The sequence below is a fragment of the Peromyscus leucopus genome, chromosome 6, assembly GCF_004664715.2.
Source record: "Peromyscus leucopus breed LL Stock chromosome 6, UCI_PerLeu_2.1, whole genome shotgun sequence".
NCBI lineage: Eukaryota > Metazoa > Chordata > Mammalia > Rodentia > Cricetidae > Peromyscus > Peromyscus leucopus.
Genome location: NC_051068.1, coordinates 103962946 through 103984135, shown reverse-complemented (window position 1 = coordinate 103984135; position 21190 = coordinate 103962946). Strand labels below are relative to the sequence as shown.

The following is a 21190-nucleotide window of genomic DNA, read 5'->3' as shown; positions in this document are numbered from 1 at the left end:
CTGTGGCTCTGATCTAGGGGATCTGATGCCTTCTTCTGGCCTCCTTGCACACTGCATGCATATAGAACACAGGTACTGAGGAGTTGGAAGAGGGAGGGAGGCAGAGAGAGAAAACTATTGTCTCAGCACCAAACTTGGATTATAATTAGCCTTTCACTGGCTATGACTTCTAGATGAAAACGAAACGATGAACCCCACCTCAGGCTTCCTCCCAATACGTCTAGCCACAGAGCGCCCCCTTCCGTTTTGCATCCTTTCTCACACTGCCGCTTCCCATTTCTTCCTTCCTTCGTAAATTTACTCATTTTTCAAGCTTTTAAGTTTCTGAGGATAACCTTGCACTTCTCTGTTTCAAGTCTCATAATTTTTTTGTCTTAGCTGGAATGTAGCACTCAATGGGCTTTGCTTATTTTGAAGAATTAAATAAGATTCAAAGGGCCAATGCACAGCCCTTGCTCCAAAGGGTGTGCTGGAGAGATTCTTTGCAGCTGTGTGTAAGAGCCCTCGGCAGGGAACATGCATGGAAGCAGTTCTGAAGGATAAGCTTCACCGCAAAAAAGGTTACATAAACTTTTATAGCTACAAAACGAATAAGGTCCTAAGTCCATATGTTTACAAAGAACATTGGTGAAGACGCGGGGCAGACAGGTTGTGGCAGAGCAACAGACTCTTTCTGGGTGTTTATGCTTTAAAAAAAAAAAAATTCTTAGTGCTGGACTGGTGGGAGTGAGTGGCCTGCTGAGCAACACATTCCTCAAGTTTTACCTAACTTAAAAGATGTTAACTTAGATACAGAGGTCGGTAACTAGAAACAGCTGGAGCGAACTTTGACTCCATCCCCAACATTCCATCTCTCCACAGAGAGGAAGTCAGTTCTATTCTGCAGAATGTAAGACACAGAGGAGGTTTTTCCAGGGAGCTTCAGTTCACACAGGATTAACTATCATTTTCTTCCAGTGGGGGGCGGGCGGCTTTTCTCTGGATGGGGAGTGTCGGGGCCCGGATGAACATTAAGAAGTCAGGATTAACTATCATTTCTTCCAGTGGGCGGCGGGTGGCTTTTCTCTGGAAGGTGAGTGTCAGGCCCGGATGAACATGTAGCAGTCAAGTCAACAGCAATTCCGTATCACTAACGCAGTGATTGGCAGGCGAAGGTTGGCCGAGTCCCAGGCGTTCCTTTCCTGTGTTCTCTCCGGTGTTACCTTTCTCACCCTAAACAATGCTCAGGATCACAATTCCTCCAGCCCACAAGGTTGCGCCGGCATCCACAATTGGCCTCTTGCTCCGCCTGTGCCTGCAAGAATCCATCCTTGCCAGGGTTCCTGGCTCCGCCCTCCAGCGAGGAGCTGCAGCCTGTCAAACTGGTGGGTGGGGCGTGCACCAGGCCCCGCCTCCGACGTCACCGGCCCCGCCCACGAAGCTCTGGGGCCTCTCGCGCTGTCCCCTCTGCTCGTTTTCGGCTGCTCCGCTGCGCCATGGCGTTCGTGACCAGGCAATTCGTGCGCTCCATGTCCTCCTCTGCCTCCGCGTCTGCCGCCGCCAAGAAGATCCTGATCAAGCATGTGACGGTCATCGGCGGCGGGCTGATGGGCGCGGGCATCGCGCAGGTGAGGGGGTCGCGCGGCCAGGGTGTCGTGGAAGTAGCTCGAAACCGGCCGAGAAGGGAGCAGCATGCTCCACGGTCCCAGATCCAGAGCTTTTGGCCCAATCCTTATGTGCATGCTTCTGAACCAGCTGCCCCCGGCCGTGGAAGGCTGGGTGGAGAGCGCTGGTGCACGCGTGCACGCTGGAGTAGGCTGTGCAAAGTTCTATGTGCAGAGTTGCTGAAGTGTGTTTGCTCACTCCCGAGGGCAGATAGGAATCTGCTTACCAAGACCTGGGCTGCCATGTCTTTTAATTTTCCTTATCAGTTTGATTTTTTTAAAACAATTATCCGGTTGTTACCTAGGCAGTTTTCTTCCCAAGTGCCCTGCCTCTTCCCCCATATTTCCTTCGTCGGCCTTCACTTTTGAAACATTTTGGAAAGTCACCTAGTGGGAGTTTGTGGAGTTGCTGGGACTCCGCCCAAGGCTGTACCAAGCAACTTTGACCTTTGACCTAGTGCCCTGGGTGCAGAAATCTGTGTGCATGCCCAGCTCTCAACCCCATGAGAGTGGGAGACGGAGATAAACGCTGAGGGCCCTGAGAAGTCTCTAATCTCTAATCAGCTTCTGTAGGACTTTGCCAGCTGAGGCACAGTTCAGGATCGACTGTGCAGTCTGGATACTAGAATCCATGTAGTACTCTTTTCTGTTAATAGTTCCTTTCTGTGTACATTGAAGAACTATGATGTCCTCGCTGTTACATTCTTATCATTTTAGGCCTTTGCAACTCTTTTGTGGCAGTGGAGAGCAGTATGCTTATCATATTTCATTAGGGAGAGTATCCTCAGGTCGGTGTCTTTTCCCAACCAAATGCATACTTCATGCTTGCTTTAAACATGGTAGCCAGTTAACTTGATTCCATTTTCTTCTAAAATCCTTTTGTGTGTTAAAAAAAAAAAATACATAGCTAAACTGGAGAAAGTATAGCTAGCTGGTCTGCACCTATATCCCTGTGAACCTCCAAAGCTTCTCAAGGCCGTGAGGAGGAGATTGGCTGTTCAGGTCCAATAAAACAATGTATCCCGGCCGGGCGGTGGTGGCCCACGCCTTTAATCCCAGCACTCGGGAGGCAGAGCCAGGTGGACCTCTGTGAGTTCGAGGCCAGCCTGGGCTACCAAGTGAGTTCCAGGAAAGGTGCAAAGCTACACAGAGAAACCCTGTCTATCCCTTAAGAAATGTTTAAGCAGGATTGGAGAGATAGCTCAGCGGTTAAGAGCACTGGCTGCTCTTCCAGAGGACCTGGGTTCAATTCCCAGCATTCACGTGGCAGCTCACAAGTGTCTGTAACCTCAGTTCCAGGGAATCTAACACCTTCATACAGACATACATGCAAGCAAAACACCAATGCACATAAAATAAGAATAAATACATCTTTAAAAATGTATTTTAAAAAAGAAATGTTTACGCAACATCTTAGTAATGTGATAATAGGGTTTTATGCCTCCAGTAACAATATAGGAAAGGATCCAGAAATGGTTGTGGATTATATACTAATTAGAAAGCATCATACAGCTTGTGTACAAATGCAGGTTGCTGTGTTGTGTGGATGCTGTGTCCATCATTGACCAAAAAAAGTGTGTCGTACTTCCTGAGGACCCACACAGGAAGCACTTAAACTTCAGTGGGTAAGGTGCTAGAACTTTAAGGAGAGGAAGGAAAGTGATTGACAAGAATAGGGATCGTAGACTTGTGGATTAAATACTGGAGTAGCTGGACTGGGAGTAGCGGGACCACATGGAAATTTTTTGAATAAAAAAGTAACAAAGACCCAAAGTCTACACAGTGGGCATTCATAAGGAACAGCAGTTCCTCCAGGTCACTTTAGGTGACAGCCCTGGTCCTGCGGGGAGACTGCTTTCCTGTGTAGTGTCTCCACTGTGTTGCCAGTGGTTAGCTGGTCCATTTCTCACACTTGACCTTGTAGCCAGCTGTTCTAGGTAGTGCCATCCCTTTCTATTTGAAAAAAAAAAAAATCCACAGTGGACAGTTTTCTGGTGCAGGGTAGTAAATCTTTTTTTGCCTCCAGCACCAGTGGTTAATTACTAATTGATGTGTTGAACACAGGGAGTTGGATGGTCTGCATGGTGGTGCTAACACGAAGAAGTTGCTTTTTCTCTGCACTTCTGTTTCTCCAGAGTAGGCCAAGTACTGGCTTTGTAGGAATAGGGGAAAGGAATAAGTGAATTAGCACCCACGTGGCCATAGAGCCCCGAGAGAAGTCAGACTGTCTGTGATTATTGCCGTTGTTACAGTCATCCTGTCCTGCTGTCCTTTTAGCCTGGCGTCCACTTGTGAGCCTCATCCTTGACGTGGAGAGCACTGATCCTTGCTTCCTGGGCCATCTTGCTTATCCCTGACGCAGAGACCAGCTGATACTGCGGTTTGCTCGGGGACTGCTGAGCAGGACAGTGCCTTTTATTTCATTATTCCGCCTGGACGAGGCCATAAAAGTGCAAACACAAATTAGCATCTGGGTTATCATCGTCCATCACATTTAGCCCCCATTTCTCTCAAATTCTGTAGGAAGTGGTCTAAGTCATGTGGCAGTTTTAACGAATTGATGTGTTCCAGTTTGTGCTGAATGATATGGAAAAAAAAAAGGTGTGAATAGGTTTTGTATGCACCCAATGCATTTATCAAACGGTTAAGTAATTTTAGACAAGTGAGGTGCAGCTGAGTCACATTTGGCCAGAGCATAGGCCATTAGTGCATGTGTACTTTCTAAGAGTGTCTACATTGCCTGTCATTTTTGTGTTTATTTTAAATTAAGAAAAAATGACCCTCTTAGACTGCAGGTTAATGTTTAAGTACATTGACTTGTTTTACGTGTTTGCCTGTTAGGTACTTCTCACTTGGTTCTGACTGTCGATTTATCCTTAGCCAGCTGCTCAGGCTGGCAAAGAGGCCCGTGGCATTAAGTGAACTTTGAGTGGAGACAAATTGCTTCCTGCTTTGTAAAGAAGGAAGGAGGAAGCCGAAGGCTCTGCGTTTCTCAGGTTGATGGAGGAGGCCTTCCTAAGTCCGGAGCGCTAACCGATCATTAAATGACTGGGCTGCCCGGGAATGGAGTTTGAGAGACTTCCTGGCTCAATGTGTTTGGTATCTTACACTTTGGCAGGGGGCAGGGGGTGGAGTTTGAGCTTGTGAAGATTAGGAATTCATCTTACCAAAGCCCTCATACTGGTGTGGTTTTTGTGCGCGCTCGCGCGCGCGCGCGCGCGCGTGTGTGTGTGTGTGTGTGTGTGTGTGTGTGTGTGTGTATGCTTGAGTATGTGTGTCCTTTTCAAAAAGTCCAAGATGAGCTGGCTGGTAGCTCAGTGATGAAGCTGTGTGACTGTGATCTCAGCACTCTTCCATGTGAGATGGGAGGTGAAGACGGGGTTACCTGGAAGCCCGAGGACCAGCTAGCCTGGAGTGTGCAGCGTGCCAGAGGCAGCAGGAGTGACGTTACCTCACGGTAGGAGAGAACCAACTTCCAGAAATTATCCTCTGATCTTTTCATGTACACTATAGTACACACACACACACACACACACACACACACACACACACACACCAGCAATGTATAGTTATTTAGAATTCTTTAAACTATTGAACTGGTTGCAAGGGGAACATTCTAAGCTACAGATGAACGTTTGCTGGATTCTTCTGTCCTTGCACAATGCTCAGTAAGTGGATAGATGCTCTGACAGACTGGAAAGCTTTTCCCTAGCCACTGAATTCGTTCCCACCTCCCCTCACTGTCCTCACCTCTGAATTTTCTGGTGTTTAATGGAATGGTAATTAGAGCTCTGTGTACTTGTTAGCCTTATTAACTTCTGTTATTACAGTGAGTTACAAGTTTTCTTGAAAAAAAAAATAAATGGAGAAACTTAGACATGTTAGCATCATAGGAGACTGGCATAGTTCCTGGACTGTGAGCTCTCCTTTCAAATGTTCCTTGTGGAGGCCATATTTTTATTCCCAGCTGTTCTGTCCTTCCTTCCTTCCTGGTTCCCCTATGTAGCTCTAGCTGGCCGAGAACGGACCATATAGACCAGACTGGCCTTGAACTGACAGAAATCCACTTCCCTCTCCCGCCAAATGCTGGGATTGAAGAAACGCACCATCATGCTCAGCACACCAGCAGCTTTTTCTACTCAAGGGCATGCCATTTGTTTGTCATAAACTTCTCCCTGCTTTCCTGGGCTCCCTGAGCTCTTTATTGGGTGGTTCTCTGGTAGACGTTGAAGCACAGCCCTATGGCTTATTCATCTTCTGACCTGGAGTGGAGTTGGAAGTACCGCCATTCCTAGAGGGTGTGAAAGTTGGACGGTCAGATTTTTCTTTGTGATGATGACATCCTACTTTACCTGTCACTTGTCCCTTGCTTGGGTTTTCCATTTTCTCCCCTCCCTTTCAGTCTCCCCCGCTGATGTGCCTAAGGCACACATGCTCACCTCAGTCCCGCTCTACTAGAACCTCACGGAGCTGATACTGCTGCTAAAGACACATGGTGGCTGGTGAGTGGCGGTCTAAGTGTGAAAGCACAGTCACTGAGGCCCCTACACACACACACACACACACACCACAGTGAACCTGTGGCAGTCCGAGGACAGTGCCTGCCTTTGAATATTTGTGCTAGGATTGGGAGGAAGTCAGATGTGAGGATGATTTCATGACACTGGGAGTTTGGGGATAGACTGTGATGTTGATGAAGTACAGTCCTCCTGGTGGAGGGTCCCAAGGCATTCGCTAGCGATGTGCTGAGGGTGCGGAGAGACCAGGGATTGCACCAGCTGATGCTACTCTCTTGGATTTACCATGTAAGTTATTTATGCTCCAGGGAACCTGATTCAAACTTTATGATGCATTTGCAAACATGCATAAACCCGGTGTGCTTCTGCCGGGCACGGTTGCTTGGTCCTTTGGCCAGAGTACTGGGGGCTTTGACAAGTGTGCTATTCACTGGGCCTATTTTTACAGCTCTAAAGCACCCTTGTCTAAAAATATTTCCTCTTTGGCTGAGCCTGCCTTCTACCAGGCCCAGGAAAGTCATGGAGCTGAGGACATAGTCTTCAAGTGTGTGTGTGTGTGTGTGTGCGTGTGTGTGTGTGTGTGTGTGTGTGTGTGTGTGCTTTCTAGACTGTTTGCCCTCAGTGTCTTGCAGTGAATGTATAGGCTACTGTAATATAAGACAAGCGTTCTCAATGGCTTAAACAACAGACGCTTAAAGAACCAAGAAAAGCCTTGTTTATTACAACACTGAATAAATAATGGGGGGAGAAACCCGAACCAAAAATGGCCTCCCTTCTCCCGTGATTCACTCTGCACCCCCAGCTCCTCCCTTTGCAGATAGGCAGGAGTCCTAGGTGCCATGATATGACCCAGGAAGCCTGGGTGCTCTTGCTCTGCTTGTCCAAGACACTACAATTCTTTACAATTCTTTTTTTTTAAGTAGCTTTCTTACGTTTGTTTGCTTGTTTGTGTGTGTGTGTGTGTGTGTGTGTGTGTGTGTACGCACACACACATGTGCATGTACATATGTACATGTGCACTTGCCAGGGAATGCATACTGAGGTCAGCAAAAAACCTGTAGCAGGAGTCAGCTCTCTCTTTTCACCATATGGGTCCTGGAGATTTGGACTCAGATTATCAGGTCTGGCAACAAGCTCCACTACCTGCTGACCATCTTGCCTGCTACCTGAAATTTTTTTCCTAAATACCACCCCTCATTAATGTAATTATTCTTGAACTATCAGGAGAAGCCTGAAGCTACCTCCCAAGGAAGATCTGGTAGTTTTATTTGTTTTTAATCCCAAAGCATATACCCCAAAATGAAATTGCTGATTATACAGTAATACTGTTTCAGTTCTTGAGGGATTTCTATAGTATTATTTTACATTCCATCAACAATACATAAGAATTCTTCTCCATTTCCTTGCCTACAGTTTTGTTGAATGCATAGCTATTATTTTTAATTTTCATTTACTATTTGATAATGTCATACATGTACACAATATGTTTTGGTCCTCTCTACCCCAGTTCCATGGCCTCCTTTCACAGCCTCTTCTCTTTGAATAGCCTCTAAATACATTCAGTGCTGCTCGTGTGCACATGGGTGTGAGACCATCCCACCAAGCTTGGGCAACCTCCCATCAACCACACTCCTGAAGAAAAATGCTCCTCACTCCCCCAGTAGCCATCAGTTGCCAATAGCTCCTCGGCCAGGGGTACGGAGCCTGATGAGTTCATCAACCAACTGTGCTGTAATATTTTCTGGCTTGATCTGTGCAGGTAATCATAGCTGATGTAAGCTCATGAATGCAGTGGCCGAGCCATGTCCAGAAAACTCCATTCCTCCCTTTCCTCCGGCTCTCACATTCTTCCCCCACCCCCACCATGTTCCCTAAGTATGTGTGTGTGTGAGTGTATGTGTGTATGGGTTAATATAAATGTCCTATTTAGGGTTGAATCTTAACAGTACTTACACTTAGCACCAGTTATCAGTCTATATTAACTGAGAGGGGAGGTTGAGAGCAGCACTAGTCTGTGTGCATGAACACCACATTTAGAAGGACGCTGACAACATGTCCATTTAGCAGAGCAATAGTAGACCCTCCCCTAGGGCCTGTGCCCTGCCATAGGCTTTTGACCAAGTCTACAGAACCAGGCACGAGTTCCCTCGTGCAGAGCAGGTCTCAAATCAGATCATAAAGCAGTTGTTTGTCCCCATGATACTCATTCCACAGTTGGACCGGGCGCCACACCTTGTCAGGTGGGGCTGTATTGTAGCATGCAGGTCTACCACTGAGGAAGTCCACCGATGACGTTCCTCCCCTGGAAGCCTGCACAGCACCTTCTGGTCCTGTGAAAACTAGCCAACAGGTAGGAAGATTTCAGGTCACTTTCAGCTTGACCTCTCCATGTCTTACAACCAGAGTATGCTGTGTGCTCAGCAGCCAGCAGCAGTGACAGTAGCCTGTGTGGTTTGGGGGCCTCTGTGGCCTCTCTGGCCATAGCTCGTAAGGCAGTATCCACACCTGGCACTGAGTTTCATTTAATAACCCATGTCTTTTGGGAGAAGTATTGTCCACCCATGCAGGTTACCTCTGTTCAAAATTCTTCTTTAAAAATTTTTTTAAAGTAGTTTACAAAATAGTGTGTTTCCATAAGGCTTTTTCATACCTCTTTAGTTTTTTGGTCAACTCTCCTTTCTCTCTTCTCCCTGCCCCCACCCTCACCTAAACTACCAACCCCCGGTATTTCCCCCACCTCTCCTTTATATCACACGTCTTCCTTTCCTTAAGGCCTCTTTCCCTCTCTTCCCTCACGGACCCCTCTAGCGTCCTATCCTCTGTGGACACTCTTAATTAGACACACAGGTTTAGAACTCGGAGTCAGCCGTGCGCTCAGCATAGCTGTTCCAACGGGTGAGACGGTTAGGGATTTTTACCGCGTGCTCTGGACGGACTTCAGCAGGCCCTCGAGTCTCCGATCGGACTCCCCTCTTCCTGACCTTTGTCTTGTTTACTGGGCTGTTGTATGCTTTTCCATGGAGAAGGGCACGTGGCTCAAAACCTTTGAAAGGCACTGCTGTGGTCGTCGGCCACCGTGTCGGGCGAGCTGTGACTAATACCCCGACAGTCGAAGCTTTGCTGGCCTCTGACCTTATGGTGGTGAAGAAACTGGGAGGCTCAGTCCTCTGGGTGATGGCAGGAATCGCTGGGTCTGTGTCCCAGACAGACAGGCACAAACGGCAGGGTCCCTTTGATAAACACAAGCTGACCGGCGGCACTAGAGTGAACGGAACACAGTCCACCTGGGGATCGCAGGCGTGGCGGTCAGCGGGCAGAAAACATGGGTTCTCTTTAGGCAGCACACGCTGCTTGCCGCACTGTTCACACTGTTCACCTTTCGGCCGACGTTCCAGCCACACCCTCTGCCCACCAAAGAAGCTTCGGCTCCTAACTCGTTTCTCGTTTCGTCTTCATCGTCTTCATCATCTTCTTCTTCTTCTTCTTCTTCTTCTTCTTCTTCTTCTTCTTCTTCTTCTTCTTCTTCTTCTTCTTCATCGTCTTCTTCTTCTTCTCCTCCTCCTCCTCCTCCTCCTCTCCTCCTCCGTCTTCTCCGTCTTCTTCGTCTTCTCCTCCTCCTTCTCAAGCTAATGATGTGATTTCTCACAACTCTAAAGCACTTGAAAGTGTCGTAAGGTTTGAGGTAAAGGCTTTCTAATAACAAAAAGCAGTTGTGGTCTCTTAAACGCTCATTTCTACAATAATTTACAAATGGAGGCTTTTGAAGAGCAGATGTGTCGTTCCTGTGTTGCTGTGGTTTTTAGGAAGTGTCTCTGTGCTGCGTGGGCCCAGGCTGGGTGGCAGGTTAAGGTATGGCTGTTGCTCTGGAGGAACCCAGTGTCTGCTGAGGAAGAAATATAGTCAGGAATGCCTGATCCTAAGAAAGCGACTGACTGCCTGCCCACGCTGTCCAGGATGCGCCGACACAAGGGAGTTTCGATAGCTTAGTGTTACGTTACAGTTCTTTTTAAATTTTTCTTTGCGGGGGCTAAGAGAACTTGGTGCTTTTGCATACGACTGAGGTTTGGTTACCAGCACCCACATCTAGTGGTTCATTACCATCTATAACCTAGCTCCCACACCATCTTCTGGCCTCTGCAGGCACCTGAGTGCATGTGGTGCACATGCAGACAAACACATAAATAGAAATAATTGTTTTGCTTTTCTTTTTGATGGAGATTGAGACCACGTTCTGAGGTTGAATCCAAGGTCTTCCAACATGCTGAGCGTGGGCTCTACTGCTGGCTGCATCCTGAGCCCAAGGACATTTTTATTTTCATTCTTTGGGACAGGGTTTTAGTTTATGAAGACATTTAAATATGGATTTTAAATGCAAGGGTTAAGAGACAGAGGCATTGAGAAAGAACGTCGGCAACACTGGGAGCATGGTGTACATTTCTTAAAGAAGACTCTCTAGAAAGAACTTTTAGACACTTAAAGTATAATATGACATATAGACTGTACCTTCTAATGATAAAGAAAAGGGACATTAGAGTATGTGTGTGTGTGTGAAGACAGATGATACTTATAGCTCTACATAGATGCAATTTACAATTACTGGAAATTCCAGTTGTCCTGTGGATGGGGGTGTGCCCTTTCTTCCTTGGGGTTGCATTTGTAGTGACAATAACTTCAGAACTTGAAGTAGACAATGCAATAACCCTAAATAATCCCCACAACATTATCTTGAGTTCATAATTGAAAAGTATTGTTGACCAACTCCTCAAATTTTAATTTATCACTCATCTTTCACAGTTGGAATTTTTCTCCCACTGTGGGTCCCATAGATGATCTGTTGCTTCTGTACATCAGAAGAGGCACAATGAAGTGACTTCTTGCTCTAGGCATCGGGAGAGGCTCCATTAAAGGAGGGACAGCCTCGGTGTTGGGCTATGAAGGATGAGCTGGAGTCCCTTCCAGCAGTAGCGATGGGAAAGAGCATGTCTGGCAGTGAGAACATGGGTGTGGATTTGTGAAAAGGGGGGAGGGGGCAGTGACTGGGAAAGTGTGGGCTCAGGTTACTCTGCTCTGCAGTATTTGAGCTTGAACAGTTTGCCTCAAGTAAAAGATGGTGTCGATTTCTGTCACTAAGAGATTTTAAATATGAAAGCAGACAGGTTAAAAACCCATCTGAAATAGCTTGTTTTGGTGTAAAGTAGTGTAAGATGAGCAGTAAACACCTTGCTGTCAGATTTTAAAACAAAAGATATTGGAGAGAGACTTCGTGGAGAGGCTAGCGTTTGAACCGGCGTCTTAGTGATGCACGAAACTGTTGGACAGAAGTTAAAGATGACCGGACTGGAGAGGGGGCTCAGTGGGTAAGGTACTTGCTGCGTGAGTGTCGTGACCGAAGTTTGGATCCCTAGAACTCACACAAAATCCAGGTGTAGTTAGTTCTGGCCGTCCCGCCAGCAAGCTGGTTAGCCAGATCAGCCCAAACGGTGAGCTCCGGGTTCAGCAAGAGACCAGATTCAGTATGAAAAGTGGAGAGCAGTCAAGGAATACACCTATGACAGCCTGGGGCCTTTCCATGTATGCACACACACACACACACACACACACACACACACACACACACACACTTCAAAATGCAGTACACTGTATGCACATACACTTTTAAAGGGGGGCAAATTAAAGATGGGGTCAAGGGAGAAGTACTGTCAGAAAACTCTGCTCCGCAGCACAGTGATACCAATAATGTCAAAGAGAGCTGGTCTGAGGATTGAGACGGTGACAGCTTAGGACAGAAGATGTTGGTTCCAGGTGTGGTTGGAATTATAGGAATAACTGACATTTCAGAAGGAAGGGATGTAGAGCCAGGAGAATGCTGGAAGCAGGTCCTTGAAGGAAACCTTTGTTTAATTGTCAATTCACAGGGCCAAAGGGAGACACACGAGACATTTGCAGCTTCGGAGTGGACACTGTAGTTGTCCATTTCATCTATACAGACATTGATATTGGTAGGTGTTGGAGTCAATGGCACTTCTGGAAAGTTCTTGTGTCCTAGGACAAGCAAAGTAAGAAAACATGTTAATATGAACATACTTACTTCCAAGGAAGCAGTCTTTCCAGAGCAAATAAAAAGCTTAGCCACTCCAGTGGCTGCCCTGTGGGGACCTTTGTGTCACACAGCCTGGGCTTCTGGGGTCATGTGCAGAGCATGGACTCTTTGGGCCACTTCCACTGTGCGGTCTTTCTCATGCATGCTCCATTATATGTAGTTCTACGTGGGGTTTTATGCATTGCATGTCTCATTAGCATCTCAAATCTCCACCCGTGGATGTGCCTTTTAGTACCGTAGTGAGCTGGAGTAGGCCATCTTCAGGTATGAGCGCCTGTGAACCTGCACCAGGGGCCACATTTTGTGGGGCTCCTCTAGGGTGTTTTAGCTTCTCTTTTACCAGTAGACTTTTCCTTGTATACTGACCGTGCAGCCATTGTGTAAGGCCTACCCTGCCCCACCTCCACATGAAATGTGACAGTAAAGAATGAGCACGGATCAGCTACCGGGAGGCCGCGGTCTCAATACGTTTTCTGTTGTTGTAATAATGCCTGCCGCTATTTGTGAAGAAAACTGGTTTGCTTAACTCGTGATTCTCTCTGTTGGAATGTCCCAGGTCAGGCAGCCAGATCTGGGGAAGGTTTTGTGCTGCTTCAACCCATAGTAGAGAGTGGGAGGGAAGGTGGAGTCTTGCAAGAGAGAAGCAAGAGAGAGCCACACTCACGTCATAGCTGCCTCTTCTATGGCAATGGACCCCCTCCTGCAGAAGACTTTTGTCTAGTGCATCCATTCCCATAATCCTCTAGTCTTCCCCTTCCTATACCACCCCACTTGGACCAGAGTTGAACACAAAGTTTGGTGGGTAAACTGTATTTAGACTACAATAGTCCTTGATAAATGATCTGTAATTCGTGTGGCAGTAATGGTAGAGGCAGCTGGGAACCAAATCAGGTCCTTTGCAAGAACAAGCACTCTTAACCACAGAGCCATCTTGCAAGACCCTGGTCTCATCACTTTAAACAAAATAATCATAACACACACATTTTTGGTCCTGAAGATTCACCCCAGGGCCACACGCATACTAAGTACATCCATTACCACTGAATTACACCCCCAGCTCCTGGTGTATTTGAGTCTTGCAAAGCTTAACTCATAGCCTGCTGGTTGCCAGAAGCCTTACTGATAACAGAAATCCACACAGATGTTGTGTATTACTTGTACACAGTGAACAGGCAAGAGCCCAAGAAATCCCTGAGAACTGTAAGAGTGAACTCACACCATCAGATGATGTGACACTCTCACCGTGGGAACCGCCTGGGGGCGGGCTCAGAAGTGCGGGGTGCACTTGGGTAACCTCCTGAAGTTATGATTTGATACTTCATCTTTATTTCCATTTCTCTCTATGGCAAATGGAACCACGTGTGGGCAGGGCGTATGAGTGTAAGTCTGGATGACTTTTAACTTCCTGGGTCATTCTTTCCCTAGGGAGTCTGTTTCTTCATTGTTTAATGAAGTTGGTTCTTTGGCAGTTTCATACATATATAAAATGCACTCGGTTGCTCTCATCTTCCCTACTCTCTCTGTTCTCCTTCCACCCATTTCCAGTGCCCCCACTCCCCCTCCAGGTCCCTCTCCCATGTTCATGTCTTTTCACCTGCTTTTGTGACCCGCTGAGTTAAACCAGGACCATCTGAGTGCCCATGGACATGGAATTACGCAGTGGAGCCTGGTGGTCTCGCCAGTGAATACACGCTGACCATAATGACTCCTGGTCTTCCACGGTCCATCAGTAGCCAGTAGCACAGATGGGTAGGGCCCCATCAGCCCCTCCCCGGTCCACGGCTTGCTGTTGACGCGTCCAGTCTTGTGCGTGAACGCAATGGGAGTCTCATGCCTAGAGGATGGCATTCCTAACGAGTCTCTCCGTTTACCCCAGATGGAAAGCAGTGGCAGGTCAAAGAACTGATCCCACCCAAGTTCAGCTTGGCCAACCAGTGAGTTTAATGGTTTTTTTCCCAGGAGCAAGCATTGGGCTTCTCATCAGAGCATGGGTGACTTTAAACAGCTGCATCACCTGAAAGCTGCATCCTAGTGTGGGTGATGAACGCTGCGTCACCGTCCCTGTGCAGATGGCGGCTGCTTCATGAAAACATCTCCTCTCCCAGCCAGTTATTTACTGCTGGTATAACTTCAGAGAGAAAGGCCCTGCGAGTCTAACAGGGGTTTTGAGCCTCTGAGTCTTGTAAGTTTTTGTTAGTTTCAGGGGCTCCAGCTTCTCTCTTTCCAGGAAGGAATGTTTCCATTCAGAGGAAACAGATACACATTTCTTATAGCAAATCAGTTTGTTGGTAGTAAACGATAAAACAGATACATACGTTTTCTGCATTTATGGCATGTCAACTCCTCTGTTGGTTCTTTGGGTATTTGTAGGTTAAGAGGTTTAGCTGTGTGCTTGTTCAAATGGCTGCAAGTCTCCAAAAGGAATCTGTGTGTGAGCAGCCAGTCAGTTGGAAGCTGTGCGGCTTCACGGTCAGATGTGGTGTACCTCAGTGGGCTGTGCCTGGTCCAGCGCCTTTGGCCCTGACAGAAGGAGGAAGGGGGAGTCTACAACAAACAGGCAGTATTGGTTTGGGATATACCACCATGTTGTAAGGACTTACATTCACCTGTATATGCCTCCCAACACCTCTGTCGCCCCAGTTCTGCAGAGGAGGAGATGGGTGGGGGAGGTTAAGAAATAACTTTCAGCTTCCAGTTGGCTCACGGGCACCAGAGTTTGGCCGTTGCCCAGCTCAGTGCATTTCAGACCGTTGCCCCAGACTCTATCATACCATGCCTTCCTGGGTTAAGGTCATGTGAGTGAGTTGTTCTGGTTTCAAGTCACATGTCAGCTTTCTGTGTACTTACTGCTGGAATTGGGACAGCACACTTCCCCACAGCGGCCGTTGGGATCACACCAGACGGGATGCTCTGTGAGATGGGCATGGCGTTTGATAACAGATTTGTTTGTTCACTGTGCTGACCTAAGGCTTGGAACTAGGTACAAAGTCGAGTCAACAGCAGGCAGTAGTCAGTGAGGAATGGTGCCCTGCATGGCGTCCTCAGTGGTAGTTGCAGGCCATGACAGGAGTGCAGACGCAATCGGGGCAGGGTCCAGAGTCACTCACCCTAGAAGCCGAGTATTATGTCTGTGACCCTTGACCACTGATGGAGGGCATTTCTGGTAGCCTCTGTGGTTTTTGGTCACTGATGGAGGGCATTTCTGGTAGCCTCTGTGGTTTTTGGTCACTGATGGAGGGCATTTCTGGTAGCCTCTGTGTTTTATCCAAACTTTGGAAAGTTCTCCATCCCTACTCTGCAGGTTGTTTGTAAACTCCACTGCAGTTGCTTGGCTGCCAAGAAAACACAACACTTCAGACTTCATATTCTCTCCTTGGCTGTAAACCATCATGGAGCTGAACACTGTGGAATAATCCTCTTGTACACTGTGAAGATTTGTCACTTGAATTGTTTAATAAAACACTGACTGGCCAGTAGTCAGGCAGGAAGTATAGTTAGGGCGACCAAACTAAGGATGATGGGAAGGAGAAGGGCAGAGTCAGGAATCGCCAGTCAGACACAGAGGGAATAGGAGATGAACAAATAACCACTCAGAGGCTTAATATTACTTATAAATGCTCGGCCGATAGCTCAGGCTTATTACTAGCTAGCTCTTACACTTAAATTAAACCATATTCCTTATTTACGCTCTGCCACATGGTTTCTCTCATAGAACCTGGAGCTCACCAAGCAGGCTAGACTAGCTAGCCAGTGCGTCCACTCCTGCCTCCACCTCCCCAGGGTGCTGGGGATCCGAACTCAGCTCCTCACGCTTGCATGGTGAGCACGTCGCCAACAGAGCCATCTCCCTAGCCCTGACAAGTATTTTGACGATTACCAGAATGATGTTTGATTGGAGCCATATGATTGTAGACCTGTTATTCCAATTAATTTCTGTGTTGTGTGACAGAATTTTTCCTGGGGAGGTGCAACACACATGTCTACTCACCCAGATAGGGACGCCATGACAGACTAAAGTACAGATAACACCAGAGTCCAGCTTGGTGAACCCATGCGTTTTATTGGAATTACTTACAGGGATATGGGAGAGGGGTTACCTACAGGAGCAGAAAGGACTCAAAGACAGCTGCATCACCAAAGCCTACCCCAGCATGGGTGGCAGCTTACAAAGCTGGGAACCTGGAGCACACGTCACAGCCAGCAGGCAGTTCAACAGGCTGGAGAGTGTCCTTTCCAGGTGCCAACTGTGGCCTGAGCCTGTTCCAAATCGCTCAGCTGGTTTCTGCTTCTTCCAGGCAGCTGGTCTGGTCTCAGGGTCTTCTTTTGCAGCTCAGCTTGTCAGGGAGTCTCATTAGCAGCTTGACTTTGCTGCAACTGAGGAGGGACTCCTGGCTTTTACTGCTTACTCTGGCAGGGAGGGGTCGAGAGAATCTGGTCAGTTTCAGGGACTTCCTGAAGCTCTTTAGACTTGTTTACCTTCCTGCTTAAGATGTTTACCTCCTGCAGGATAGAATGTTTTAATCTGAGAGGAAACTGTTATACAACACTCTGGAAGTTTCAGTTTCTTCCTGTATCAAATGAAACACTAAGGTTAATTTCATAGGGACTGTTACCGTGTATCAGAACATCAGTGGGGACATTGGTAAGACTTCTTAGTGATATTGTTACCAAGCCTGCAATAGTTACAATTTTCCCTCTTGGGTTGAAAGAGAATATAAATTTAGTTTATAGTCTATACATGCTATTTTATTATAATTGTATTTTGAAAGCTGATTATTTCACCAGATAGTCAAAATGCCATGTGTGCCTCAGACTAGATTACAGGAAGACAAGTCCTGGAGGCAAACAGGCTCAGAACTTAGTCCTGGCGTCATGGCTTACCTGAGTGGTCAACTGGCTCAGCCTCTTTTGTAGTGATGACATCCTTTGCGAAACGGATGCTGTTTGCTTCACCAGACTCGCTGGCTTAGTCAGAAATGGCCTCGGGAAAATGCAGCCTTGATCCTGGCACTCAGCAGGTTCTCAGTACACGTCCCTTCCAGTTCTGTTACATTTTTTCCTCTGTTTTAAAGGGTTTGTGTTTTTCTGTTGGTTGAGACTAGGTGTAGAACATCACTTCCATTGGCTTATTAAAAAAAAAAAAAAAAAAAAAAAAGACAAATACACCAGTAATTCAGGAGGCCTTGGCTGCCTAACCATACTTACAGTTGCCTAAGTGGGTCAGGCTAGTCTGCCGTGAGAATCGTGCAGCTTTTCTGGATTTCACTGGGGCAGGAGCCAGCCCGCCTGCTCCAGCATCCAGCTCTGGTAATCCATGTAGACTGACCCGCCCAGTGAGAGGACTATGAGGCCCATGTGGACTGGAGTGGAAGAAGTAAGGACCACTGCTCTCGTCATCCCATGGTGTCGTGTGAAGCATGTGAAGTGTACCGGGCCGTGTGTTGTTTGTGGGCCTGGCTTTGAGCTTTGCACAGGTCAAGATGTTGCCCTCCAGTAGTTGCTGGCCTGTGTGTCTAGGGCACATCTGTTGGAAGTGACTGTATGGAACCCGAGCGTCTAGATGGTGTTGGTCTTGGTATCAATCAGGGCCTCCCATATCTTCAGGATAGGTGGGAAATAAGCCAGTGACTTACACAGAGTCACTCTGACATGATCCTGTACCATGCATTTCACTCTCTTGGAACGTTGCCTGAGATTTAGTTGCCCTGTGGATGAGAAGATGTGTTTGGCCAATTGTTTGCACATCCAAGTACCCATAGGTTTCCTCTGCGCTGCTTAAAGATGTCAGACTAGCACGGTTCCTCAGTCTGAAACCCACCAAAAAGGGCTCGGTGACGTCAGCCAGAGGTGGTTATAGTAACCGGAAGATGTTTTTCTAGAAATATCACCTGAGGTCTCACCTCAAGGGAGACCCCACTTCCTTAAGGATGAGTGCTTGGTCCCTGGGATGCTGGCCATGGTGGGTGCTTGGTCCCTGGGTGCTGGCCATTGTGGGTGCTTGGTCTCTGGGTGCTGCTTTCACAGATGAGATTAGAAACTCCCATGTAGGAAGGCTTTCACCGTCACTGCTCTTTGTTACTGACTCCAGCTTGGCACTGTCTTGTGCCATAAGTATTTAAATCTTCTCAACTCTAAGAGCTGAACAGACCTGAGCAGTTTCCCGATGGAGATGAAGAGGGGGAAATCTGGGTTGGGACCAGGTGGGTAAGGAACCACTTGTTTCAAATGCCATCGGGATTGTAGTTCAGAGAACCCAAGACAAGAGCAAATGTCCCCAAGGCAGCCCCTTACTTGTCCCTGCTGTGCAGGTCGCGAGCCTCCATTGGTGGCCATCACTCCTGCCTGTGAAGTGACTTCTCACAACTGCCAAACACAGAGCAGTTCCATTACCTGCCACCAGGCACTTGGGATTTATTCCTTTCTGGTCAAGCATCTCTACAAACTCTCACACCCCCCGCCCTCGACCATCTTTGGTGATGCTCTAGGAGGGCCCACTGGACCCTGGTGGCGATTTACCACTGCCAAGGGTATAAAGTGCCAGCGGGAAAGAGGAAGGGCCGCTGGGGTATGTCACATGTCAGGCAGGAGATTGCAGGGCCCTTCCCTCCCCCATCACAGTCACATTGGACATGTGCAGTTCCCTCAGCAGCAAGATGTGACCAAACGCGTAAAGGTCGTCCATAGAGGCACTAGCTAGAGATTCGATATCCAGAATTTTCCTGGGCAGTGCGCATGATATCACCGGCTACCTGGTACATTCCAAAATGGCCCTGTCTCAGGAGAGCCTGCAGCCTTGTCAGAGAATGGTGGCAGTCCTCCACATCTAGCCAAGCTCCAGATGTGAGCCCACGCTCAGCTTGGCAAGCAGCCTTCCTGAAGGCGACAGACCTGGGCTAACTGTGTCAGCTCCTTCTGTACTGTTTCTAAATTTGCTCTGCCCATTCACCTTGAACCTAACTGAATTGGAGACTCAGATTTGTGCGTGATTCAAGTTGTTGGCTCTTGGCCTTGGCTTGGAGAAAGGCTGGCCTGGGTTCCTGGGTGTTCTGCTTTGGAAAATAGTGTGGCCTTATGCTGACAGCTGAGCTCACTGCGTACGTCTGTCTTTCATCAAGATAATGCGTCCTTCTTGCCCCGGTCACCCTGATCTGTCAGTCCTTGAGTCTCAGCAACTTTTCCTTTCTGTGTTTCTCAGGCATTGGGTGCCGAAGCAGCCCACAGGCCGGGCAGGCTCTGACCTGCACCGCGCAGGTGTGGGAGAAGCCCTAGCTGTCGTTCTGATTTGAAGCCTGCGTTTCAAACTTGACTCGGCACTGGAAATCTTGCTTTGGGATTCGAACCTGCTTACCTCTACACGCTGCTCATTTGCTTCTGTGTCTTCCCTCTCTGGTTTGAGTTGCTTGGCTTCAAGAATCTTACATGGCGATGGTGGTTTAAGACTCGTCACCTTTGCCTGCTGGTGACCTCTTGGGCAGATCGCCGGCTAGCCTGCCCTTCTGGCCACACCACCAGTGGGTCCTAAGGCAGTGGCGCTAGGGCGCGCTTTGAGTCCCCGGGGCCTCTCATGGGTGCTGGCTGTCACAGCATGTCTGCGGTAGGTCAAGTGTGTCGCTCTGCCCCTGTGCTGACTTGGTGGACTTACACTTAGGTGTAGGTGAGTCAGTGGATGATTTTTTAGACAGATTCCCTGCTCTGTGGTCCCCACCGGAGCTTTTGGCAGACTGGTGAAGACGGGTCGACTTGACACTGACACTTGTCTAAACCAAGCTTTGTGACAGTCTGGTGAACTCGGGACATAGCTTTGCTCCTTATACCTGTGTCTCAGGGCTGTCACCCACCCCAGGGGCAATGGAGAAGGTGGGACATCTGGAATTGCCCTCGAAACTGGTTGTCAGAGACCTTGTTCTCTGTGGTGGTATTCTAATTGTACTGAAATGTGATTTTAATTGTATGTTAGTAAATAAAGTTGCCCGGGGGTCAGAGCTATTAGAGCCATAGACAGAGCGTGGTGGAGGTGGTGGTGTGGTGGTGGCGGCGGCGGCGGCGGCGGCGGCGGCGGCGGCGGCGGCACACACCTTTAATCCCATAGATCTCTGTGTGTTCAGGGATACAGCCAGCATTGGAGACATACGCCTTTAAGACCTGGGGGGCTATACATACAGACAGTGACGAGGCAGTCACGTGTTTGGGTTTACAACCAGTGAGAAGGCAGAACAAAATACTATGAAAAGACAGACACACAGGAAATAGCTCTCTTTCGGGAAGCTAGGACCACCGCAGGAGGAGGGGTGAGATTTTAGCTCTGAGCTCTGACCTCTCAGCTTTCTCTTTTACATTGGTTCTGTGTTTCTTATTTAATAAGATGGTTGGTTACGTCTACAGCTCTCCGTTGGGTTTTGTCATTAAATAGCTCTTGGGGACAGGGTCTTTTGTGGCTCGGTGATATGAATTTTAAGTTTCACCAACTTCTGATTTAAGGGCTGCAGAAGCAGGGAACAGAGGGGACAGAGGGGTGGAACTGTACCCATTCTCCAGCTCTAAGGAGAAAAATGACAGCTCCTTTCTGGAACGGTGGGTGGTCGGGTTCTACAGGGAAGGACCTTCTGTGCCCTTCATGTCCTGTGGGAGACTTCCGTGCTCCTGTGGCATGTGAGAGTCTGTTGTGCGACCTAGGACCGTGCCAGGCAAGAAGTACATGTCTAATGTTGGCTTGTACTTATGTTCATGTGCTATTTGGAGTAGAATAGCGGTAGAAGTCATGTGGCATAGGAAACTGATTCTTTTTCTTTTTTCTTTTTTTTTTTTTTTTTTTTTTTTTTGGTTTTTTCGAGACAGGGTTTCTTTGTGTAGCTTTGCGCCTTTCCTGGAACTCACTTGGTAGACCAGGCTGGCCTCGAACTCACAGAGATCCGCCTGCCTCTGCCTCCCGA

General features: G+C 47.9%; 1 protein-coding gene across 1 annotated transcript in view; it reads left to right on the top strand.

Annotated features, from left to right (window-relative positions):
• The first annotated feature begins 1387 nt into the window (after positions 1-1387).
• Positions 1388-21190, top strand: part of Hadh (hydroxyacyl-CoA dehydrogenase) — a 42115-nt gene continuing 22312 nt past the window's right edge. Inside the window, exon 1 of the mRNA XM_028856909.1 lies at positions 1388-1607. Within this exon, the coding sequence (XP_028712742.1) occupies positions 1476-1607 (132 nt within the window). The 5' untranslated portion in view covers positions 1388-1475. The remainder of the gene's footprint in view (positions 1608-21190) is intronic.